At 43.0% G+C, this 25,820-nt stretch overlaps 1 protein-coding gene across 2 annotated transcripts; it reads left to right on the top strand.

The window, feature by feature from the left end:
- The first annotated feature begins 650 nt into the window (after positions 1-650).
- LOC118556286 (fibronectin-like) lies at positions 651-25,818 on the top strand. Of its 2 annotated transcripts, XM_036129952.1 has the most exons (46): positions 651-999; positions 1,213-1,338; positions 1,479-1,610; positions 1,842-1,973; positions 2,055-2,192; positions 2,271-2,417; positions 2,522-2,698; positions 2,866-3,048; positions 3,154-3,330; positions 3,819-3,971; positions 4,104-4,232; positions 4,334-4,471; positions 5,657-5,778; positions 6,523-6,691; positions 6,787-6,963; positions 7,229-7,360; positions 7,488-7,577; positions 7,672-7,866; positions 8,694-8,972; positions 9,089-9,352; positions 9,444-9,538; positions 10,067-10,235; positions 10,434-10,520; positions 10,720-10,911; positions 14,093-14,371; positions 14,609-14,800; positions 14,908-14,997; positions 15,637-15,903; positions 16,019-16,135; positions 16,222-16,383; positions 16,490-16,645; positions 16,738-16,854; positions 17,544-17,813; positions 17,894-18,081; positions 18,169-18,256; positions 18,867-19,046; positions 19,151-19,240; positions 21,000-21,188; positions 22,072-22,161; positions 22,542-22,951; positions 23,043-23,181; positions 24,250-24,405; positions 24,477-24,602; positions 24,689-24,795; positions 24,883-24,975; positions 25,088-25,818. In XM_036129952.1, the coding sequence occupies exons 1-46, from the start codon at positions 858-860 to the stop codon at positions 25,163-25,165; spliced, it is 7,329 nt and encodes a 2,442-aa protein (XP_035985845.1). In that variant the 5' UTR covers positions 651-857; the 3' UTR covers positions 25,166-25,818. The 2 variants fall into 2 exon arrangements, with proteins under 2 accessions (XP_035985845.1, XP_035985846.1); XM_036129953.1 differs by lacking the exon at positions 14,093-14,371.
- The last annotated feature ends 2 nt before the right edge of the window (positions 25,819-25,820 follow it).

Genomic DNA, 25,820 nt, shown 5'->3' with positions numbered 1-25,820 from the left:
GTTAGTAAATATTGCACAACTGAATTGGAGGTTTGAGCTGGTACTAAAAGCAACATCCTAGTTAAATTAAGTTAAATAAAATAAATATATCGGAAATGCGTTGGACTTTAGTTCGCTACAGTTGCACTTACTCTTGTTTTTATATCTACAAAGATGCACATTATTCACACAAAATATGGATGAATGTTGTGCACTCATAGAAACACTAATTTTAGGAAAAGTAGTTGATTCTTCTTTTGAAATGGCACACGTATACTTTGAATAAATCTTCTGTTCTAAACCTGAATAAATGTTCGGGAAACAGGTTTAGGTTTTGGTCTGCGGTCTTTTCTATGTTCATTAAGTTTGCACGACCCCTCTTGTTATTGAAAGCTAAACCCAAACCCCCCAAAGACCCTCACAAATTACATTTAACAGTTATAATTAGGATTTAGTAAGTATAGGTCTGATGGACAACTTTTTGTCCATTTTCACCCATCCTTTCCATCTTTTTTTTTTTTGGTCGAGTGCGGGTTGTGTGGGCTGGGGCTCGGGGGTGGGGGTGTGGGGGTAAGTATTACTCAAGCGCAGACGGGTGATCCAAACTCCAGGAAAAATCCCTCCCACTGGAGCTGTGCGTTCGGGTATAAAAGCAGTGCGCTCCCCTCTCCTCAGCCTGACGCAGTAGCTGCAGGGCGGCAGTCAGTACCGCCTGGAGAAGCAGCCACATAAAGCAGAAACCAGATCTCTCCAAGCTTTAACACTACTCACCAGCTTCTCATTTCCCGTCTTTTTTTCCCTTCTTTTTTGGATGCCTATTTGTATTTCAGAGTTCTGTAAATTTTAAATTTACATTCAAACCCGTGCTCATTCCCAAAATGACTGGTGGCCCACTGACGGGGTTGCTGGTTGCGTTGTGCGTAAGCAGCGCAGTGCACTGCACGCCGAAGAAGAACAAAAGACAAACGGGTCAGTATCAGGTGTATCCAGAACTGTATGACACGGAGGTTCTTACTCCAGGTAAGAAAGTTATTTATTTATTTATTTATTTATCGAGTTTGTGATGCTTTAAACTTGCATATTGCAATGAGCTGTATGTGTAAATGTGAATTGTTTTGTTTTGAGAAATATGTTTGAGAAAGAGAGAATTCAGCATAACTGATCTGCAAACTTTATATGAGGATGATTATCTTTCTGTTAGTCTTTAATTATTTCATATCGTTACTTTTTTAGCCAGGTGCGAGGAGAATGGCAACTCCTACAGACTGAATCAACAGTGGGAGAAATCCTACCGTGGAAGCACATTGCTTTGCACCTGCAACAGAGAAGCAGGCATCAAATGTAAAACAAAGCCTGAAGGTCAGTCAGAATCTCAAGAGTGCTGACCGAAGCCAATGTCAACATTTTCGGCCTATTTCTTTAAACAAGGTTGCTCAACAGAGACAATCCAAAATGAGCAAACAATAACTTTTGAGCTTTTCCTTTTGTTTTTGTCTCAGCGGCCGAGACCTGCTATGACAAGGACAATGGCCGGACATACCAGGTCGGGAAAAGCTACGAGAGACCAAAGGACGGGCTGATGTGGGACTGCACTTGCATTGGCTCTGGAAAAATCAGCTGTACCATTGCAAGTAGGTTACACTCTCAACCAAATGCTTAAAATCCAAATTTCAACATGTCTGAGGGTTTGTCACCTGATGCTTTCGCGCGTTTCATCTAAGAATGTTGTAGCTACTGTGTTGCCACTTGATGTTTGATGTGTGTTCAACATGCAAAACTAACATTTTATTATTTCAATAATAGTCTTCCTGCTTCAATGACGTCTTTGAATCGGGCGATCTGCTTTGTTTTGCGATTGACAGATCGTTGCCATGATAGTGGGAGGTCTTATAAAATTGGAGAAACTTGGCAGAAGCCTCACGAGAGCGGTGAATACATGCTAGAGTGTGTCTGCCTTGGCAACAACAAGGGGGAATGGACATGCAAACCTGTGGGTGAGTGTCTCTACCCGGAAACATAAAACGTTTCAGACTTCCGGATGCGCTCATCCGTTCCTTTGCTCTTTGTCCTGGTAGCTGAAAGATGCTTTGATAGCTATGCTGCATCGTCGTTTCTGGTCGGGGAGACCTGGGAGAGACCGTACCAAGGCTGGATGATGCTGGACTGCACCTGCATCGGAGAAGGAAATGGACGTATCAGCTGTACCTCCAGGAGTAAGTGCAACTTAAATGTATTCTCACACAGAGGTTGAATTTTCAATTGCAGCTCACTTGTCATTATTTCCTGACTAGATCGCTGTAATGTCCCTGACACCAGAACGTCCTACAGGATTGGAGACACTTGGACAAAGACGGACAGCAGGGGGAACGCTATGCAGTGTGTGTGCTTGGGAAATGGGAGGGGAGAATCGAGTTGTCAAAGACAAATCATAGGCCGAGGTAAGTTGCGTCAAAAGTGTTCAGCCAAACACAAAAAAACAAAAAAAAAAAACACATCTCCAACTTTATTCCCTGGATTTGTCCATTTCACGATTTGTTACCAGGCACAGGTGGGGTTGTAACCCAGGCTCTGCTGCATCATCATGTGCCCACCTCCGAGGGAAACTGCCAAACAGACTCTGGTGTCTCCTACCTTGACGGGCATCGCTGGGTCAGGAGCCAGGGCAGCAAGCAGATGCTGTGTACTTGTTTAGGCAATGGAGTCAGCTGTCAGGAGTGGGGTGAGTGAAAAGCGAATGAAAAACATGCTTCTTACTGAGAAATTGGGTGTATTACTGCAGTGCAAACTGGATTTTAAAGAAAACATTTTTTTTTTTAGCAAATTCAAGTGTGATTTGTCATTTTTCATCGGTCTAACAAACTTGTTTCCCCCTCACTGCTTGTGTAGAGATCAGGAAGCAGGCGTACGGCGGAAATTCTAATGGTCAGCCGTGTGTCTTCCCATTTGTCTTCATGGGGAAGACGTACTACTCTTGCACTTCAGACGGACGCTCCGATGGGCAGCTCTGGTGCTCCACAACCTCAGACTACGAGCGAGACCAGCAGTATTCCTTCTGTACTGAAATAAATGGTGAGTCTTAACTATGCCTTTATGTGGATTATGTTGAGTCTTGTCTTGTTTTGGTAGGCAAATCAGAACCAAGAAGTAACTTCATTGCCTCTGTCAAAATTGCAGCCATCGTGGTGACACAGGGTGGGAACTCCAACGGTGCCCTCTGCCATTTCCCCTACCTCTACAATGGGCGCAACTACACAGACTGTACCACGGATGGCCGCCGTGATGGCATGAGGTGGTGCGGTACCACCTACAACTATGATGTGGACCAGCGTTTTGGATTTTGCCCCATGGCTGGTTGGTGTACATTGTTTGCTCCACCCTAGATTATTTGTAGGATGTCCAGTAAACGTCTGATCATGCCAATCTATCAAAAGTTGACGCAAAGTATTTCAGCAGACCACCAACTTTATCACACAGATGTTGATTCTTTTTTTGTGGAGTGTGGAGTGCGTAAGTCAATACCAAGACAAACCATAATGGATCTGAGTTCATCTCACTCAGTACACATTGAGAACTCTGGTTGTTCAACCAAAGTAGATGTGTGCAAACATTTCCCTTTTTTGTTCTCATGGGGTAGAATAATGTGATAGTTGACAAGTAAGAAAACAGAGTTGGTGAGATTATGGTAGGGTGAAGACTCCGTTGGAGCAGTTCCAAAATGCTAAAATGTCATCCACATATATTACAAGGTTTTAACCTGAGCAGAGGGAACTGTTTGAACTGCAGATGCAGGGAGAAACACCTTAGATTTCTTTTCTTATTATTCCTCTTTTCTCAACCAGCCCACGAGGAGGTGTGTACCACAAATGATGGAGTTATGCACCGTGTTGGAGACAAGTGGGACAAACGCCATGTCGCGGGTTACTTGATGGAGTGCACTTGCCTGGGAAATGGTCGCGGGGAGTGGAACTGCATTCCCCACTCACAACTTCGAGGTGAGACAACCGACTCCATGTAGACTTAAAAAAGGTGCTTTAAAGTCATCCTGGGAAGACATACATTTGAAAGCTACCCAGTTTAGAGAGTGACTGTTGTTGTTTTTTTTTGTTTCTCTTTTATGTATTCAGATAACTGTGTTGTTGATGGTTTGACCTACGAAGTCAACCAGCAGTTTTCCAAGCGTCACGACGAGGGACACATGATGAACTGCACCTGCTTTGGACAGGGACGTGGATACTGGAAATGCGATCCTATTGGTTAGTTTGTGTCTCAATAGCTTGACCGCTCAACATTCCCACATCCAACCTTTCTTGTGCTGCCGGCTCAACTTCGCAACCATTTGTTTTGTCTCTAATAGATCAGTGTAAGGATAACAATATGATCTATCAGATCGGAGAGCAGTGGGACAAACTCTTCAATGGCAACCACTACAGATGCACTTGTTTTGGCAAAGGAAGAGGAGAAATGGGATGTGAACCCCTGCAGACCTACCCAGGTAAGAGAAAATGCTCTGACATCAGATTTTAGCCTTCAGTTGTTGTTGTGATAGCTTTATTGGTCATGATATATTGGGGTGTGTAATGTGCTGTGTAACGTAACTGGATTGTTTTCCCTTAGTCTTAGTGTCTAAGGAAAAAACAGTGAATAAGTAATACATAAAAGGAGAAGTGTCATTTTTCATTGGAAAGACACTGACATATCCATTCATATTTTCCAAATGAACAAAACAACAAAGGAAACATATCAGAAAGCAGTCCTGATCCCGTTTAGAGTATTTTGTTGCAATTTGAAACTTTACCACTAGATGTCACTACATCCTACATATGATTCCTTTGGGTTAGCTTGGGGATTTCTATCTCGACATTTTACCAAACTCTAAGTAATTATGAATAAACATAATACCTGAAATCTGTATTCATTATTTGGAAATACTATTTTCCATTAGTTTTGTGCTATCAGCCTGTCACAAATGCTCATTTCCTGCAGGTTTTCCACGTATCAAAATTGCAAAAAAGTCCCATCACATACATAGATGCTGTGATTGGGGGTTCTCTCTATTTAAAACATTGTTGAAGAAAACATTTCACTCAGCCACATCACCACTGTCCTTTCTTTTAACCTTTGTTTGTTTTTTTCCCCTCCCCTACCTGTTGCTGAGTAATCTTTGTTGTCCTACTCAGGGCATTATTGGCTGGGCACAAGTTGTGGTAAAAGGGGGCCCGTCACTTGCAGCCCATGTTTGCACAGCAGTTGCCTAATTTGCTCCTTTGAACTTAGTCGAGGAGCAAATGTTGACCTAAATGGGAACAGATGCGATGCTTATCTCTCCATCAGAGGCAGAGAACAGTTTGTGCTGACTGGACAAACTGTGAGCCCTTGTAATGTGTTCGTAAGGGACTGGGGGCCGAATAAATGTGATGAATATAACACGAAGGTGTCGTTGCAGACTGTAAGATGTCGGTAGGTGTTGAGCCGGTTTAGCATCGTCTAGCGGTTTGATTCTGTCCCAAAATCCTTTAGTTGCAACTCATCGAAAAGTCCCCAGCCCTGCCCTATCTCTCTTACAGGTCACACCGTCATGTTATTCGCAAGTCTTTTTGTTTTTCCTAATGTAAACAACACTTTTATTTCGGGCTTTTTATTGATGTGTCTTCAACCATCTGCCGCCCACACTCTTCAGGTGGCACCAGACCTATCCAGATTCATATAACAGAAGCAGGAAACCTGCCAGACTCCCACCCAATTCAGTGGAACGCTCCATCGTCCGCCCACATTTCCAAGTACATCCTCAAATGGAGACTTGTAAGTCACAACGAGATTTTCAGTCATTTTACTTTCCTTTTTACGATGCATTTTAGTTCATGTCTGTGGGAAAAACATGTCGTTTTTGGCTAAAGGTTTTGAATGAGGTGAAAAGTCTTTGTTGGATTAGTCGAAGTTTGAGCCAGAGAGTCCGTGACCTCTCTCTGACAGACTGCAAACACCGTTGTTACAGCTACCTTGCATGCTTTCCTTTTGTATGTCTAGTTTCCTATGAGGGCCTCCTGCAACGTCCAAATGATGTATGTTAGTTCATTTTGTGTCTCTAAATAAGCGATGTGTGTGCGCGCGAATCTGTGTGTGTGTGTGCATAGTTTATTTTTTGTCTCTGTGCTGGCCCTGTGATGGACTGGCGACCCGCCCAGGTTGTGAGTTATGCCATCAGGTTCATTCCCTCTGTTGGCCCCAAACAAGATGAAGCGGGTACAGAGAAAATGAACTTTACTTTGTAAAGTGCCTTGAGATTACGTGTTGTGAATCAGCGCTACACAAAGAAAACTGAACTGCATTGAATTGAACGAAGGTATAGATTTATGCTTTTCTAGCTGATATTAATATATTATTGACCTTTCTGGGATTTCTTTGGCTCACTGTTTAGTTTAGAAGCTTACATGGTGGCAGTTTCATTCAAAGAGCTTATCTCTCCGCTCATTCAAAGCGTCGTGATAACATTTTTCACAATTTTTTCCACTTATAAGCCTTCAGCTGTTTGTCTTCATCTTGTAGAAAAACAGTCAAAATCCCTGGAAGGAGGTCACCATTCCCAGCAGCCGTAACGCCTACACCATCAGCGGGCTCCGTCCGGGCGTGACCTACGAGGGTCAACTGATCAGCTATATGCGCTACGGACAGCCCGAGGTCACGCGCTTCGATTTCACAACCACCTCTGGCTCCTGTGAGTTACCTGTGGGGCTAAAAATTGTTTGAGTGCCACACAATCAGGAACGCTCATTCAAATAACCTTCTTCTTACCCGTCTTACGTCAAAAAGTGCAGACATGGGAGGGAGAGACGACCGCTCCTGCGCCGGTGGTGGACATGTCCGAGTCAGTGACAGAGATCACCTCCAACAGCTTTGTGGTGTCATGGACCTCGGCTTCTTCTACCATCTCCGGCTTCAGGTTGGAGTATGAGCTCATCGAGGAGGGGGCTAAACCACAGTACCTGGGTGAGAGGGTTTTACTGCTGCTTATAGCTTCATATTACCGTATATAAGACCCTCGCAGCGCATGCTTTTCTATGCTGTCTATATAAAGGGAAGTGAGTTACACGTTATGCATTTTTTTCGCATTAATGTTGGAGACTCATTGTTTGTCAAATTTAATCTCATAAGGAATTAGCCTGAAAAGCACATTCACATTAAACTGTGCACGCTGTATTTGGTAACTGATAGCCATTTAGGTGTTGAATTAAACGTCGTCGTGCTTCTTCAGATGTTCCCCGCACCACCACGTCCGTCACCATCACCGATCTTCAGCCTGGCCGCAGATATAACGTCAGCGTGTACGAGATGCCCGAGGGAGACGGAGAGCCGAACCTCATCCTGACCACCTCGCAGACCACAGGTTGGAAACGATTCTCCTGCTCCTTAAAAAAAAAAAAAAAAGCAATAAACTTTAAAGCAGAGCAACTGCAATAAATTGTTGCACTTTTCACTGCATAAGTTCCATAATTTCTATTTTCTTCCTCCAGCACCTGATACACCCACTCTGCATCCGGTGGATCAGGTCACAGAAACCTCCATCCGCATCAGCTGGAGCAAACCCCAGGCTCCCATTACTGGTAATTGTTCCGCATTGCTGCGTTTTGGTTTGGAGTTATTTAAATGTTTAGGCCATGCACGTTAATCGAGTCAACTCCACGCTCGTGCTTGCAGGTTACCGCTTGGTTTACACGCCATCCGAGGAAGGCAGCAGCACCGAGCTCATCCTCTCTGACACGGAGACTTCGGTGATGCTGGTGGACCTGAGCCCCGGTCTCCTCTACAACATCAGCATCTACGCTGTGGAGGACAACCTGGAGAGTGAGCCTGTGTTTGTGCAGGTCAACACTGCTGGATCTCACAAACGAGGTACAAAAACATAAACGGATGCTTTGCAATATGCTGCAAACAATATGGTTGTGTAGATGATAGATCCCAGTACTCATACATGACTTTTAATTACTTTTAAGATTCACTTTAGAAAAAAGCATTCTTTAGAGATGGTGGGCGGGTATTAAGACAATAATTTATGCGGTATAACATCTCTAATAACCTAAATTACGTAATCTGACTCTTGACTAACATTTAATATATGGGGGAGCTGCGAAACATCCTGAGATAAAGTCTAAACACTTGGAAGGACAAATGTTTGTGCTGCCAACACCCCACTAAAGCACACCTCGTAAATCCTCGGTACATCGTTTATAGAGGTTTGCTTCTCTTACTTGTGGCTGTGCTGGGAAATCTAACAATTTCAGTATGCTTGAAGAACAGAAACAGATGTTGGAGGAAATTTATTTAAATGTTTTTCCTTCTGCTGCTTTGCTATTTACTCGGTGTTTTCCCTTGTGGTTAAGCCAAAATTCACTAAAAACTCCACTTGGGAATCGTTTAAGTTTTATTGGACTTACCTTTCAGGTTTGGAATTTGAAAACAACAATTTTTATTTTTTAAACTATATTAACAGTGTGTTTTTTTTTTCAATTACTGTTTTCCTTAAAAAAAAATGTGCCCATTAAAAAGTAAATGACAGCTAATTTGGGTAACACAGCGCTAACAAATCAGGCAAAGTGTTAGTCATTTAATTTAGACCATAAATGAAGGTAACAGGTGTTTGTTCTCAAGAGGAGCAATGAATGTCTTGAGAAAGGACGTGATATTTAACTCTTGATGACCAAATCCTTTCCTCTCTACAGAGCAAGTCCCAGCGCCGACCGACCTGCAGTTCTATGAGGTTTCAGATACCAGGATCAGTATTACCTGGACAGGTCCGCCCACCGAGGTTACCGGATACAGGGTGGTCTTCACACCGATGGGCCAGGATGGCACCGAGCTGCGGCAACTCCAGCTGCCCATCTCACCCAACGCATACGCCGAAATCACCCACCTGCGGCCCGGCACACTCTACCGCTTCTACATCTACGCCGTCAGAGGCGACGCTGAGAGCCAGGCTCTTGTGGGAGAGAAATCTACCAGTGGGTGGCACACACACACAAAAAATAAGCTTCTAAGCTCAGACAGCTGGAGTTCCAACATATAAAACACCTTAATTAGCTTTTTAATGTGAGTTATATCTTTTGTTCCCCTCCAGAACCTGACGCACCCACAAACGTCCGTTTTACTGACATCGGGCATGACAGCGCCCTGGTCACCTGGGACGCTCCCCGTGCCATGGTTACCGGTTTCCGCCTCCTCCTGAGCATTGAGGGCTCCAACCCCGTGGAGAGGAGGATCCCCGGAGTGGTCACTCAGTACCCTTTAAAGAATTTGCGTCCAGACACTCGGTACACAGCAGAGCTGTACTCTGTGCAGGACAACGTGCCAAGCGAGGGCATCACCACATATTTCACTACGGGTCAGTAGAAACGGAGGAAGACTTTCAGGCCAGGCTAGAATGTCTGTTTTATTTACGGAGGTTTTAATCCTCTTTTACGTCTCGTTTCTAGCCCCTCGGATGGGAAACGCTCCTCCTTTCAGCACGGAGGTCACAGACACCTCCATCATTATCACCTGGATACCTGTCCGGAGATTCAGCTACAAGGTAGTTTATCACAGTTTTGCTCCAATAACCCAAAAATAGTCACCTGTTTTATACATTTATAAAAAGGTTAACTCTTTCAATGTGAGCAGCTGATCGGGGCCTAAAGCAGATTTTAAATTCCCCTTTGACTCGTCTAGCAGCCGAGCATTAGCTATGTGCTGAGGCCTAAGCAGCTCACTGCAAAAACTGACCTAAAAATAAGTAAAATGTTCTTAAAATTTGTGTTTTTGTCCTAGATTTGAGCAGGTAAATGATATTATCTACCAATGGAATGAGTATTTTGACCCCTAAAATAAGATAATTAGACATCCTGCACTTGAAATAAGATGATGGAGACGAGTTGTTCCTATTTTAAGTGCAAATATCTTATTCCATTGGCAGATAGTCTTATTTACCTGCTCAAATCAAAGACAGATACACTAATTTTAAAAAAATTTTGCTTATTTTTAGTTGCGTTACTGTTCTTCCAGATTTTAGATCCTGTACCATGTTTTCTGATCACAATGCGTTTATCTTTTCTCTCTTCAGCTTTCCGTGCTCCCAAGTGAGGAAGGCGAGTCCCCCAGAGAAGAGACGTCTGACTCTGGGCGTATTGACATTGACGGTCTGAACCCAGGAACGCGGTACACCTACAGCATTCAGCCCATTTTCAACGGCCGCAACCGTGGAAACCCCATCACCCGCAACGTCGTCACCAGTGCGTCTGTATTTCATCTGGGAGAATAGCCTCCCGAGAGCGACCGCTTAACATGAATCTTCATTAACGTGTTTATACCCAGAATGATGTAATGCTCATGTGAGCCAGCGCAGTGCCGGTTTAAACAATTCAGCAAAGGTTTTGAGCGAGACGTTACAGCTGCATACGATCAACACCGCCGTCTTTTCTCTTGTGCAGCTCTGTCTCCTCCCACTGAGCTCAGAGTGACGTCCAACCCCGACACAGGAGATCTAACGGTCTCCTGGGTAGCCTCCAGAACACCAGGTAAATATTGACCGTGCTCCCCACGCACCGGCAATCTGTCGAATACCGCCAAGTCTAGACCTTGGCTTTAGATCCCTCACCACCCCCAACCCGCCAGGACAAATGTCTCTTTCTGGTATTACTTCTATCTGGCAATGACTTGACAATATCTCCAACCTTTTTTTTTTAAATCCGTCTGTTGCTCTCCTGTTCTCTGCAGGGATCTCTGGCTATAGGGTGACAAGCGAGCCAACCGGTGGCCAAAGAGGGAACTTCATAGACGAGCTTGTTTTACCAGATCAGAACACACACCTTCTGGAAAACCTCAATCTGGGCGTGGAGTACAACGTCAGCGTGTTCACCGTAAAGGGCGAAGTGGAGAGCACGCCGCTGTCTACTGTTGTCACCCCAGGTAGAGTCACCGGGAAGCCTCCTTTGCGTTTTAGACCCACCTGCAGTGCCGGCGTGAGGTGCCTGGTCAGTAGGCAGCTGGACTTTAGTTTTAAAAGGGATAAATCCGTAACCTGACGCCGCCAGATAGATTTGCTTCGCATATCCATCTGGAAACCTTCCGTTGAAATAATTTTGGGAAGGGGCGAAAATACTGGTTAGCTGATTGGCCTATGTTATTGATAGACAAGCCAAATAAACCAATCAGATCAACGAAGCATATGACGTACTCGTCAACATGCCTCGTCGTCGCTCGTAACAGAGCGACGACGAAAACACAACCACAAGCCAAGCTACTCTTGCTGCTGCAGGTAAAGGCTCGTTAGCTCAGCAAAGAAATACTCTGTAATTCAGATAAAACTTGCTCGATAGCACCGCTAACGCTAGTTTCATCGGCTGAAGCCGCCATGTTGTTTAGACTGAACTGACGCGCTTCTTGTTGCGTCACACCTCAACCCGCCTCAAAGCCAACGCTGATTGGATGTTCGTTTGGTGAACGGCTCCAAATTTTCTTTAACGGAGAGTAGCCAGACCATAGACATAATATAAGAGTAGACGCGTCATTGGGCGGGTTCTGCCTATGCTGCGATGCGTCAGAGCGTCCGTCATCTTAAATGTGGCAAATCTGCAGTTACTCAGTCACTTAAACAGTATCAGACGGACTTTAATCTCTGAATATACTTTGTATTCGTAGTAATTTTTTTGTAATATTACAAGTTTATTTTCGTATCCCTTTAGCTTAATTCTCCTGAATTTATTCTCGTAAAGAATAAAAATATTTAAAATAATCTAACCTGGCCCTATTACTCCAGGAGTGAAATAATTCTGCAAACTGTGACTATTCTGGAAATGTTCCCCCTTAATTCTCATAATATGATGTTTTTATCATAACATTTGTTTGTTTATTTTTACTTTATTCACCTAGGACTTTTTTTCCTCATGTTATTAATTTTACCTCTTTAATACTCACCCAAAAAGTCTGTTCCTAAAGGTTCACATGTGACACGGTTTTATGAAATAATGAAGACCACAATTTAGATTTAACAAATTGATCCTTATATTCATAACACATACACACAATATATATATAGATATATATATATATATATATATATATATATATATATATATATATATATATATATATATAGATATAGATATATATATATATATATATATATATATATATATATATATATATATATATATATATATATCTATTATATATATAGATATATATAGATATATATATCTCTCTCTATATATCTATCTATCTATCTCTCTATCTCTCTCTCTCTCTCTCTATCTCTCTCTATATATATATATGGTGTGTGTGTGTGTGTATTTATTGCAGCACAGGAATGAGGCATCTTCTCTGATCCACGTTCACAATAACAGAACTCAACTTTTTTCTGCCACGTACAATATGGCGGTGACGTTCACGTGCGAACCTGCGCCCTATGACGCGTCTACGTATACATGTCTGTGAGCCAGACTGATCTGCGAGTGAAACCTTGAAAGCTCGCGAGATCAGGATGGTCTCACGAGGCTAATAAATCCGTGCAAATTGAGCTAAAGTTTGAAACGAAAATGTTCACTTCAAAAAAATCTCAAAGTGCTGTGGGTTAAGAACAAAACTGAAAGGTGTGACAGGATGTTAACTAAAGACAAGTTAACATCTAAAGCAAAGGTTCATAGTCATAAAAAGGCCGAGGTGAGTCGTAAAAAGAATTAGAATTTTAAAAATGATAAAAAAAAAAAAAGTTTGGCTAAAAACAGATGTGTCGGGACCTTTTTTAAAAGTGCTGTCTGTGGTGGATTGTGCTGCTCTGAGTGTTTTCAGGCAGGGAGCTGCAACAAAAGGCCTTACCTTGCATGGTGCTAACATGGCTTCACACTTTCCTTTCAAGCAGGGGGCCTAGGCCCACTCACTTTGTATCAGGACCCACCCAATGAAGTGGCTTTCCTTTGAATTTTATTTTATTTATTTATTGATTTTTTTAGGGGTGAAGAATAAAATTTAATCTATACTTGTCCCAGACATAAAAACACCAAGCTTCATGTTCTAGTTCTCCGTAAACCGGCAGCACAGAGAGAAATTCGCCTAAGAGCCGCGGGACTGTGACAAGCCAAATACAGGGAGACGCTGGAAACGTCACATTTGTTGAGAAAAAACGTCAGCATGTGAAGGTGGTGTTGGATATTGTCATGATGTGAGCCAGATGAGACATTCCTCTTAGGGGCCAAAGACAAACAGAAGAGCACTGGATTTTTTTTTTTTTTGTGGGGGGAACTTTGGGGCTGCTGCGTCGCCTTGCGCTGTAATTCAGGTACCCGTACTCAAATTAGTCACACGGTGATGTCGGTGCGTACTTTAACTGGCATTTTTAGGGTCTTGTACCATTGGGAGCTTCAGCCCAGATCTCTCATTCCTCTTCCTCCCTCTTAAAAAAAAACGCTTTACAGTCTATATTTATGCATTTTCTATATTGCTATTTCCTGTAGGCGTAAGACAATTGCCAGTGGGTTAAAGGCAAAGCAGGAGTCCATGCCTGGTGGAACATTAATACCTCTTTAAAAGATTAGAAGAAAGACTGGATTCCTTAGGAACAAAATATAGAGAAAAGGAGAATGAATAAAAACTTTAGTCTTATCTTTTAGTAAACACATTAATCCCAGCAATACAAAAAGATCCAGCTTTTTACCACATCTATACGTTGGTTCTTTTCCATCTCACCTGTCTTGTCTGACATGCTTTAATCATAAGTCATAGTATGGCTTTAGATGGGAAGGATAAGAGCACAAATATCCAATGCCACCCTCAGTGACTGTGGCTGCTATCACTATCTGGTACTAACACGATCATCGGTCGAGCTGTGAAATGCATGAAGATCACAGTTAATACATGATGGGCTCAAGCTTATCAGCATGGCCAATACCTTCAAATGCTGCCTGAAATTTTCTTTTTTAATTGACGTTTTTTTTTTTTTTTTTTTTTAAATCTTTTATTGTGTTATCTGGCATGGCTTCTGTTATAATGTAATTCTTTGAATGCTTTAATTGGAATGATTGCTGATGTAATTGTGTTTTTGCTTCCTGTCTAATTTTGCCTGTGCTTTCAAACTGGTCTAACGCCTTTTCAGAAATCCCCGCCCCAACTCACATTGACTTTGTCGACATTACTGACACCACCATTGGCCTGCGCTGGATCCCCCCAAACCTTACCGCCGTCACCGCTTATCGAATAACGGTAGTAACCTCGGGCGAGAGCATGCCTATCTTTCAAGATACGGTGGAGGCGTCCGCTGGTTACTACGTGGTTCACGGTTTGGAGCCCGGCGTGGACTATGACATCAGTATTGCCGCTGTTACAGAGGAGGGAGAGAGCAAGCCGACCACACACACAAAGCAGACACGAGCTGGTGATTTCACTTTTTCCACTAAATCAGAGAGGGGGGGCTGGGAAATAGATTTTGGAGACAATACAATACATTTTTATTTCTTGATTTTATGCACAAATACTGATAGCTAGCAAAGTCAGATTAGTTCTTTTCATTGAATCACACAACATATGCCTTTGTCACATTAAGCTACAAACATGCATGATGTCTTCTTTGACTAATGTTTTCTATATAACCTGCGGCCTTTTATTCGTTCAGCCCTGCCAGCTCCAACCAACTTACAGTTTGGAGGCGTGGGTCCGGACCACATCCGAGTGACATGGACCATCCCCAACATCGACAACACGGGTGACATTTCCCGTTTCGTAATTCGCTACCACCCCGCGGACACGGACGATGACGTCAAGGAAGTCAATGTCGGTGGTGCCACTAACACTTTCCTGTTGCAGAGTAAGAAAGCACACGGCTTATGGAGTCTGTTAATAAGGCAAAATGACACGTTTCTATCCCTTTTTTATGTCAGGCTATCCTAATTATTCCTCCTCTTTTCTATAAAGACCTGCAGCCCAACACAGAGTACCGTATCAGTGTAGTCTGCGTCTACGGTGAACGGCAAAGCGAACCTGCAACAGGGACTCAGAGAACAAGTGAGTATGACGCTGATCTTAGGCTTCTGATGAAGGGATGAAAGGAGCAACTGAATTACTTCTTTACGTTTTATCTTCGTAGGTTAGATCTTGCAGTACTGTCAGTGGTCCTTATTGGTCTTGATCAGTTGTTGTCTGGGCTTTCTGAAAATGTATTTGGACCATATCGGCTATTAGCTAAACACTTTGCAGACATTAGTTGAACAGTTGGAGGATGATAAATTTTCCCTTTTACTTTAAGATTTAACCTTCAGATGTTGCTCATCCGGTAACGATCGTTTTTCTTCTTCCCCCATTGTTGACGTTTTTCATGTTTTAGAAAAGGCAAAAGGAAAACTTTGAAACAGCATCAGCGCCTTCAAAAGCACCTCAGAAGATTATAAATTAAGAAATTTGCACAGAACTGTATAAAATCAAATTAAAACACTTACATTAACTGCTATATTTTTAAAGTCTATAAACTAGAACAAAATATGTAGTCTATTGATATGGGTATAAATAAACTATACTTATGTAATTACCTTCCTTTACAACAGATTTTTGTTGGTATAATGAACAGATGTTAGATTTCCTTCCAGTTTCCTCTTTGTTTCTATGTTGACATACCGTTCAGCTCAGTTTCTGAAAACCTCCTCTCAGCTCTGGACTCGCCGACTGACCTGCAGTTCACCAACATTCGGACCAACTCCATCACCGTTCACTGGCAGGCTCCCATATCCCCCATCACCGGTTACCGAATCCGCTACCAGAAGACAAGTGGTGGGCGAACCAAGGAGGAGCGGCTCCCCCCGACCAGGAACCACTTCACTTTGACCGGACTGGAACCGGAGGCTGAGTACATGGTATATGTGTACGCTGTCAGCAATGACCAGGACAGCCAGCCGCTGACTGGAACACAAGCCACCAGTCAGTTCCTACAACTCACCTCTTTTTTTTTTGTTGTTATTTGGGATTCTGCCGCTTGATCCTTTTAATCCACGATTATGATTCATTAAATTCCTTTTGTATTGATCATTCTCAGTTTCCGACGCACCCACTGATCTTGAGGTAGTGTCATCGTCACCTACCAGCATCACCATCCGCTGGGACGCCCCCTCTGTTCAAGTCAATAACTACAGGATCACCTACGGAGGCACAAGTGCGTGGCTGTGATTCGAGTCAAATTTTGGCCCAAACCTGAAAAGCGCAAAGTTTCACAATAACATTTCATTTATTTGCATCTAGGCGGCGAGTCTCCAAAGGAGTTCACAATCCCAGGCACTCAAACCACGGCCACCATCACTGGACTGCAGCCTGGCACAGACTACACCATCACAGTTTATGCTGTTACTGCACGTGGAGACAGCCCTGCCTCCAACAGACCTGTCTACATAACACACAGGACCGGTACAGTGATGTGAACAACAACAAAAAAAATGCCACTTGGTGAAGAGACTGGTATCTGATTGTTAGACCGGGTCTAAAAGTTGCCGATAATTTCCCTTTTCTTCAGATACCGAGCCCCCCACTGACATGAAGGTCACAGACGTGACTGATAACGCCATCAAAGTGCGCTGGTCTTCGGCTCAGGGTCCAGTCAGAGGCTACAGAGTCACGGTTGTCCCCAAGAATGGTTTGGGACCTTCCTACTCTGAAGTAGTGGCTCCCCGTAAGCTATGCTGGACGTTTATGTAGCATTCTTAAATATGTAAGGTTAATTATATTTTCCTTACAAAAAATGACCTATTTTTTCCGTTGCAGAAACAACAGAAAAGACTTTCACAGGTCTGAATCCCCACGTTGAGTACGTTGTGAGCGTGTACGCCTTGGGCAATGATGGACAACCCTCTTCCCCTGTGGTGGAAAATACTGTCACTGGTTTGTTTAATTCAAATATCTAAAAAAAAAAGATGCAAGGATCCTTTATCCTTAGTTTATTTTTTGATTGAACATTATTACTTTGATTACTTCTGTGCAATAACAATGAGATGCAATAGAAGCACACGCTTTATATGTGAGGTGTGCAAACAAAAAAAACCCTTGAAAGGAAAGGAAAGGAAAGGGTGAAAATTTTTGGATAAGCTGCCACGATGTAAAAGGATTAAATGATGCACTCCAAGAATCCTCAAGCATCACATCATCAATGGCAAAAATTGTTTTTAATAATAATCGATGAGAGGCCAGTCCAGCTCCAGTGCCACAAACTGGAAAAAACAAAACAAAACACTGCACCTCCCAGTCACCACAGTAGCAGCGTTAAAATAACTTTTGTGGATACAGCCCCTGTGAAGGTAAAAGTAGACAAACACTTTCTGAAAGGCTTTTCTGGAGAGAAAAAACAGGTTTGAACAATTTAAAATTTGAGGTTAAAACGGTTTTGTAAGACACAGAATTTCTTCATGGGAACCTATCATCTGTTTTATTAGAAGTGGAAAACGTCAGACAAAAGGAGTTTGTGGTGGACTCTTCTTATGTTCTGAGAAATGTTCACACACTGTTTTTTTTTTTTTTTTAAGTGTCCGCCTTCTTAGAGCTGAAAGGACTAATTCCTTCCTTCCTCGTTGCAGCCATGGACCATCCCAAGGATCTGATCTTCTCTGACATCGACTCCACCTCCATGCGCATCTCGTGGGACAGCCCCGACGGCACGGTGACATCTTACCGCGTCTTGTATTCCAGCTCAGAGGAGGGCGAGAGAGAGCTGCGCCCGGCTCCCAGAGGTGATCAGGACAGCGCCGTGCTGAGAAATCTGCATCCTGGGACGGAGTACACCGTGAAGGTCATCGCCCTCAACGGCCGGACTCCCAGCGCACCGCTAGTGGGAACCCAAGCAACAGGTAGCTGTTTAGAAAACGTGGGCCTGTTTATGACTCAGTCAAATGGGAGTTTAACGTTTGCTGTGGTCAATCTGTTTTAGTAATCCCTGCGCCGACCGACATGGTGGTCTCAGAGGTCGGACCGTCCGTCTTCACGGTCTCTTGGATGGCTCCAAATGCCGCCCTGACAGGCTACCGTGTGGTCGTCATCCCCAAGAACGTTAACAGCCCCCGCAAAGAAATGAACGTTGCTCCAGATACCACCCGCGTAGTTGTGCCAGGGCTCATGGTAAACGGCGTTCGTGTTCGCGCGTAAATACTGAGATAATTACGTTTATCCAGTGGGTGAAATCTGTATAATGTCTCTGGGCTCTAGGTGGCAACAACATATCAGATACAGGTCTACGCCTTGAAGAACTCTGTCACCAGCAGGCCCCTGGAAGGAGAGACCACCACACTGAGCGGTCTGTGGCTTCCTAACTAACTCATATGTATTCATTATTTGCTTCTCAAGGATGAGACTTTTCTTTCGTAACCTTTCATAGCGGTTATTATTTCGAAGGCTCTGATGCACTTTCAAAGTTTTATTTTCTAAAACCATGCATCAAACTAGTTTTACATTCTACTGAGTCTAATACTGCTGGATGCATCTTACAGTCAAGAGGGAGGGGTTCCTTCCCACTGTCACCACGTGCTTGCTCAGGATGAGGGGTTGCTGCAAAGTTAACAACCGGGTTTCCTTTTTCACCAGTTAAGGTTAAATGATCATCTGAATTTGATTTTATTATACAATAACTGGACTCAGTAAATCTGAATCCGACAGTTCAATTGGATTGGGAGAGATTAGACTAATTTGCACTGAATTGAATCAATTTAGATTCAGTAGGTAGCTGTTTTTTTTTTTTTGTAAAGAACTGCGGCAAGTTAGAAGTAAGTGGCCTCTACGAAAGATTGCACGAAAGTTGAGCATCTTGGAAGCGAAATATGAAGTAATGAGAGACAATTAAGATCATGACATAAGCTGTCACATTTGTTTATCTTTACTGATGTGATGTTTGTCATTTGGCCACCTAGAGGTTAGTTCCGTTCGCCGACTGCGCATCTCTGACGTGGGAGAAACCTCTTTAACTCTGAGCTGGCGCAGCAAAACAGAGCCAATAACCGGCTACCTCGTTGAAGCTACGCCTATGAGGGGCACTCATGGCACCATCCGAAGGACCATACCAGAAGATTTGAACACCTACACTTTGACCGGTAGGCCTTGAGTCTAAACTAACTCAACTGGCTTATGCTTTTCTTCTGAGGTGCTTGGTTGTTTATTGGTCATGTTTCACAGTGTGCTTTCGCGTGTTTTCCAGATCTGCGGCCGGGCACTACTTACTCTATTTTCGTTTACGTGCTGAACGGAAACACAAGAAGCCCTCCGGCTACTGTTGTGGCTGAAACAGGTATAAAAGAACTCTGTGTGCCCAATCTTTATCTTTTAAGCTTACTTCAGAAAGTACCAAATGGGCCAACTTTACATAACAACTGCCCTTTGTTGTCGTTTGACTTTTAGAATTACATATTATTATACACAACGTACTGTGCATCTAAGAATAGGGGATAATAAGAAGTGATGCAGAAAAATAAATAGTTTTCTCTTATGTAAAAAAATAGATAAAAGAAACTCAATATAGTGTTAGTAGATGTGGACTACACTAATGATCACAGGACAAACATGTTAAATTGTGGGGCAAACTTTATGGCTTTCCTTTTTAATGCAAAGGTAATAAATTGGACAACGCCTTGACAGACCTGACAGATTTCTTCTATTTTTGCGTTTTTATCATGCTTAAATGTTTCAGGTCATCCAACCAATTTTTATTTTAGGTGAACCCGAGCAAACACAACATTCAGTTTTCAAATGATAATTGAATTCATGATTATCCTTGTGGAAGACGTCAGAGCCTTCTGGTTGATCTCGACTCCCTGGCAAAGTATGTTAGGCCCACGGTAACAAATTTTGGTTTCAAGACAAACAATGATTTTAAACTTGACGGTCAAATAAAGGCCGCATTGAAGTCTAGTTTTTAATCATTCGAGAAAAATAACAAAAATAGTAGCTATCCTTTCAAGGACACAGTTGGAAACAGTAATCCACACATTTATTTTATCGTGGTTGGTTTACTGTAACTCCCTTTATCTCAGAATCAGCCAGTCCTCACTTGCTCGTCTAAGCAGAAGCTTAGAGGAGACAGGGCCTTCTCTATTGGGGCCCTAAAGCTATAGGATGCTCTACCCGTGCACATACGAGAGGCCCCCCATTCTCCCTCTTTAAAACTTGTTTAAAAACTTACTTTTACTCACTGGCCTTCAAAGCAACTGAGATTTTATTTAATTTAGTTTTTACTGGTATGGTTTTTATCCATATTGGCATCTTTTTATTGTGTTTTGTAGCAGGTATCTTAATTTATTATTGTGTGCTTAGTTTTTCCATTTTATCCCTTGGTATCATTTTATTGTTTTGAGTGTTCCGCACTTTGTGTCAGCTGTGGCTGATGTTAAAGCGCTTTATAAATAAAGGTGATGATAGTGAATATTAAAAAAACCCAAAAAAACAACAACACATATTCAACCCAACTTGTCCCCATGTTAAAAAAATTTACCCCTAAAGCCAATACTTTGTGGTTCCAGCCTTGGCAGAAACAACTGGTATTAAACATGCTCTTTTTTTTTACTTTGCTGTTTGTTATCTATCCATTATGGCAAATCATCCAAGTCCTGAAACAGGAAAGCAGCCCCAGGCCATCACCAGGTTCCCTCTGTTTGTGGGCAACAGCTGGTGCAGTCGTTCAAAGAAGTCCTAAAGATTTAGAAATGTCTCTGTAATCCTGTCCAGACAGACATATGTCAGTGACTTGGTTTTTACCGTGGTTTGATTTCAATTATACAAGGGCATAATGGATTTATTAGATATTTTAACCCACTTGATGTTGTCTGTCAGGTCCTGTTTAGGTGATTTCTTTATTCCACCTATCTGGCAATAATTAGGCTTGGGTGGGATTTAAACACAGCATTTGGATTGAAGTCATAATTTCAACAAATCTAACAGGGGCAAATGATTGTTTTTAAGCACTGTATGTTGAACTAGCTAACAAGCAATTCAACTTGCACTGTATGTTGAACTAGCTGACAAGCAATTCAACTTTTTTTTTTTCTTGACAGCTGGACCCGTGGTCCAGGCTCCCACCGGCCTTCAATTTACATCTTTGAGTCCCACTTCCATCTCCTTCACCTGGCAGCCACCTCCCACACAAATCACAGGATACTTCATCACCTACGAGGAGAATGGAAGAGCCCCACAGGAGCTCTACCCACAGCCCCACCCTGGCCAAAACTACGCCACCATAAAGGGTACGTCCACACAACCCTCATTCAAATAACACAACTTAATTTCAGAGTGTGAAAAGCTTCTGGAGAGACCCACCCTTTGTACCTTCTGATCATGTAATTGTGCACTGATGAATTTAGTGGGCTGCTCAGATCATAACTTGGTTCATCAGGAGCAGTGGCTTAACTTATCTGTTGCTTAGAGGAGGAAAAAAATGGATAAACTCATTAGGAGGGCCAGCTCTGTCCTGGGATGCCCCCTGGACCCAGTGATGGTGGGAGACAAAGGAGTGTGAGAAAAATAACATAATTGATGGACAATGTCTCCCACCCCATGCATGGAGCTGTTGCAGTGCTTTAGTGACAGACTGCTGCACCCTAGAGGCTCAAAGGAGCGCTTCCACAGGTTGTCCTCCCAGCTCCTGTTAGACTTTACAATCTCTGCCGCTCACTACAGACTCAATAAGTGTGTACAAACATGCTAATGGTTGCACAGGTACTGATCCCGTCATAAATCGTTTTTCACTGTCTCCCAGATACTAAGGTGCACTTGCACATGCCTTAGCTACTTAGGGATGCTACTGTACTACCATGCATATTGCATGATATATTATTCCTTAAATAGGCCGGAGTTTTCCCACTGTTTAACTTGCATATTTCATCTTGTTTTTGGCAGAGTATGCCATGCTATCAATAATAGTGCAACATTTATTTATTTTTATTTTGGGCTTTCTGACCAGCTCACTCTCTGTCGCTTTAGAACTAACTTTTTTTTGCATTACTATTAATTGTGTGTAACTTTGCCTGTCTCTTTGCCATTGTCACGCCAAAATTTCCCCATTGTGGGACATTAAAGTAACTTCTGATCTTATCTTACCTCTAAATGATGCATGATTTCTCTGTTAAGGTCTGAGACCAGCCACAGAGTACATCATCAAGATCATCGTCCTTCAGAACACGGAGAGGAGCCAACCTCTAGTGGGAAAGATTAGGACTCGTAAGTGTTCGTTTAATGTACCTTTCACATAAAATAAAAGGTGTTTGCAGGTAAACGGGTTGAAAATGTCAGATTTGAGCCGCTGCTTTCTTTTGCTCAAATGCATTTTTTTTCATTTGCTGGCGGAGGCCTTCAGTCAAGCAGCATTTGGCTCCTAAAACCATAACATCTATTTTTATTTTGAATGCCTTCAAAAAATGTCATTCAAAATATCTGCATGCGTTTGTGTTGGTACTGTAAGAAGCGTTTGTTGAGGTTTAGTACCAAGCTGCATCAGTGCTGCCTCCTGTGTGGCTGAGACGGTAGAGCAGTTTGGAGCAGCTGAACTGTAGCTCCGTCTCATCTAACCTGCTTGCCTTAACCCCGTCTCTCCCGCTCAGAGCCAGACTCCTCGTCTCCCCTGCCACATCGCCCGGGGGGTTCTGGCGGGCTGGATGTGCCTGAACCTGACCTAGACAACCGAGTCCCGATAGGACCCAACCAGGATATAACTGGGGGTCAGATTCAGATTGTGGAGTACACCGATTTTAACAAGAATGGAGGCAACCCGCAGTCTCCCAATGAGCAAGTCCGTGAGCCCCTGGTCTTTGTCCCCCTCCCTGATCCAGAGGGTCGTAGAGAGCCTGTCTTGAAGCTCAGGTTTCCCATCGGATCCCCGCTTTTTAACGAGACAGGAGGGCCACAGGAAGCCCAGACTCAAACCAGTATCTCCTGGAAGCCTTACAAACAGAGCGATGCCTACCTGCTGTCCTGTAATCCCCTCACAAACAGAAACGAGAAGATGTTCCAGGTAAGAAGTGAGACCTACAGCTTTTAGTCCAAACAGCATGTAGCCCGAAACCTGTAACTTATTTCAAGGTCAATAATTTCTCCATATATAGGTCCGCCTTCCAGGCACAGCCACCACCGCCACCCTGATAGGACTCAGCCCGGGAGAAAACTACAATGTGATCGTGGAGGCCCTGCTGGGAGCGCTCAGACATAAGATTCTGGAGCAGGTCGTCACCGCTGGAAACAAAAGTAAGCGCAAAATTCAGGGAAGTAGGGTTACAGGGTGGGTCGTCTATGAGTGGCTGGGAAATGTAGTCTCCAAATATGACAGAGAGAGAGGAACTGTAACAACAATGAACTGTAAGAAACTAAAACATGGAACTGCGGTGGATGGTACGACTCCCGCTTGCATCAGTTGACATTATGAACTCTTTGTACCGAAATCAGAAAAAACGTCTTAAAATACAGCATTATTGATCTGTTTGGACATGAAACAAGCTCCTTGTAGTCATTAGTACTGTAATAATATTGAGCCCTCAGAAATGTGTCCTTGTTCCTTTTTTTTTATTGCAATCTCAACGAGCAATCTCTGAACAAATTATTACAAAAACATAAAACTGAAACATTCAGAATTCAAAACAATGCTCATTTACTCCTTTTGTTTCAATTACATTTTAACCTAAGGCAGATGTTAAAAAGCAGTTTCTGCTAATTTGGAAATATATATTTTTTTATTTTACATGTCACCATAGAATTTAGAACATCAACATGAAGTCTTTAAGTTCAGATGTCCTGCTTTAGGTGGAAACAGTGCTCAGAAAATGAAATGACTGAGGAGCTTTTAACAGGGCTCATGATGAACTGCACATGAGCAGCCCACTAAAACTGAAAAGATCCCTTGTGTGTGTGGATGCAAAGAGTGTCTTTGATAATAATAATAATAATAATAATAATAATAATAATAATAATAATAATAATAATAATAATAATAATAATAATAATGATAATAATGAAGGTTGAATTCATAAACGTTTGAATGGGACTCAAACTTCAAGCTGTAGTGGACTTATCTAGCATAATTTTCCGTTGCTCACTTTGTCACATACAGTGGAATCACGTGTTCTAGAAATACAGCAGAAATATATTAGTTTTTCTTTTCTTTTTTGAAACTAATTTCAACACCAAGATTATTTTTAAATTATTGTACATCTCTGGTTGGCATCCAGTATCGAGCTATTGAAAAGGAAATTGTATAAATGAACAGGTTAATGTGATGACTTGTGATCCCCCCCTTCTTATAAACAAATCTTCTGCCAGTATTGAGTGGGGTCCCGACCAGCAATGAGCCATGTTACGATGCCTTCTCTGCCACCTACCACGATGTCGGGGGCGAATGGGAGCGCATGTCCGAGACAGGCTTCAGGCTGTGGTGCAGGTGCCTCGGCGGCGGCCACTTCAGATGCGATTCCTCCAGTAAGTTTCGCGGATGCACAAAAAAATTAACGTAACCAAAGGTCTCTACAACGGTTTGCCTTGTATCACAGAGTGGTGCCATGACAACGGCGTCAACTATCGCATTGGGGAGCAGTGGGATCGTCGCTCCGACAATGGAAACTTGATGACCTGCACTTGCTTGGGAAATGGCAAAGGGGAATTCAAGTGTGAACCACGTGAGGCCTCGTTCGTACCCGGAGACATTTACTGCCTTTGTAGTGAAAGTTTGCTGAGTTTTTCATGCGCGCGCCTGTCCACACAGATGCGTCCGTGTGTACCGACGAGGGCAAAACCTACCAGGCGGGCAGCCAGTGGCAGAAGGAGTACTTGGGCAGCATCTGCACCTGCACTTGTTACGGAGGACAACAGGTGAGCCGAAACGGCCTTTCATTGGCGGTGAAGTTAAACAAATGTGCAAACGTGTGTCGTTTTATGTGCATCTTTTGTTTCCCACAGGGATGGCAGTGCGAGAACTGCCGCAGACCAGGTGCGAATGCCGACACCACCCTGCTGCAGTCCGTTAGATACGGAGAAAACACGCTCCGAAAAGTGAGTGGAACACTGCTTTTTACAACCATTAAATGGATGGGTGTTTTTTTTTTTCCTTCCTTGATGTTGCTGCACTGTTTGCATTTATATTGCGTCACTATTATTTTTCCAGAATATCCATTGCCCCATCGAGTGCCTCCGACCTGAACTGCTAGCGGATGGGATCGCTCCTCACAATTCCCAGAAATAAGTTCTCGTTCCGTCGCACGAACACCCGTCTTCGCTCCGTCACCGCCTCAGCTGCTGCTGCTGCACTGTCTCACCTTGTAGAAGCCCTGCCATTAGTGGGACTGCATTATCCCCCCCTTTTTTTTAACTAATATGTTCATGTAGTTTTACTGCCCTGCTGTCTGATCGGGCCAGATCTTTGTTGCAAAGCCAGTCAGTTCACTGTGGAAAACACCTGCCCAAAGCGTTCAGCATACTTGCATTAGACTCTGAACTGAGGGTACTGAAGAACTATTGGTGGTAAATGCATATAAGGCTATAAAGGTGACTTGTCACTTGTTTCGGCCGATACCTGTTGAATCTGTTCCTAATCATAGAACTAAATGAGCACTGTGTTCCAAAACGCTGTTTTTTTTTTATTGCCCATGAGCATCTGGTTCTCCTCTTCTGTAGCCTTTCTTTTAAGGCCGAGGTTGCACTGTGTGAGATTGACAAATGCCAAAAACCTCTGCCATTTTGCAGTTTGCCTTTTTAATCACGATAATCAAATGTTTAAAACTAGGATGTGAGAATGTGAGCCGTTCTATTTTTGTACTTTGTCCGTGCCAATGTTTCAGTCTTTTGACAAAAGAAGTGCCTTATTTTAATAAAGCTGGAGAGATTCTAAATTGTGAACA

Source organism: Fundulus heteroclitus, unplaced genomic scaffold, assembly GCF_011125445.2.
Source record: "Fundulus heteroclitus isolate FHET01 unplaced genomic scaffold, MU-UCD_Fhet_4.1 scaffold_258, whole genome shotgun sequence".
Classification (NCBI taxonomy): Eukaryota; Metazoa; Chordata; class Actinopteri; order Cyprinodontiformes; family Fundulidae; genus Fundulus; species Fundulus heteroclitus.
The sequence above is the reverse complement of the archived record's forward strand: the minus strand, read 5'-3'. Positions and strand labels throughout refer to the sequence as shown.

What these genes read in the sequence shown, in the direction of transcription:
- LOC118556286 (XM_036129952.1), top strand. Translation starts at nt 858, where the DNA reads ATGACTGGTGGCCCACTGACGGGGTTGCTGGTTGCGTTGTGCGTAAGC. An exon ending in AACAGGGACTCAGAGAACAA is followed by an intron (nt 14,998 to 15,636) that starts GTGAGTATGACG and finishes ACCTCCTCTCAG; the next exon opens with CTCTGGACTCGCCGACTGAC. An exon ending in CTTCAGATGCGATTCCTCCA is followed by an intron (nt 24,406 to 24,476) that starts GTAAGTTTCGCG and finishes CTTGTATCACAG; the next exon opens with AGTGGTGCCATGACAACGGC.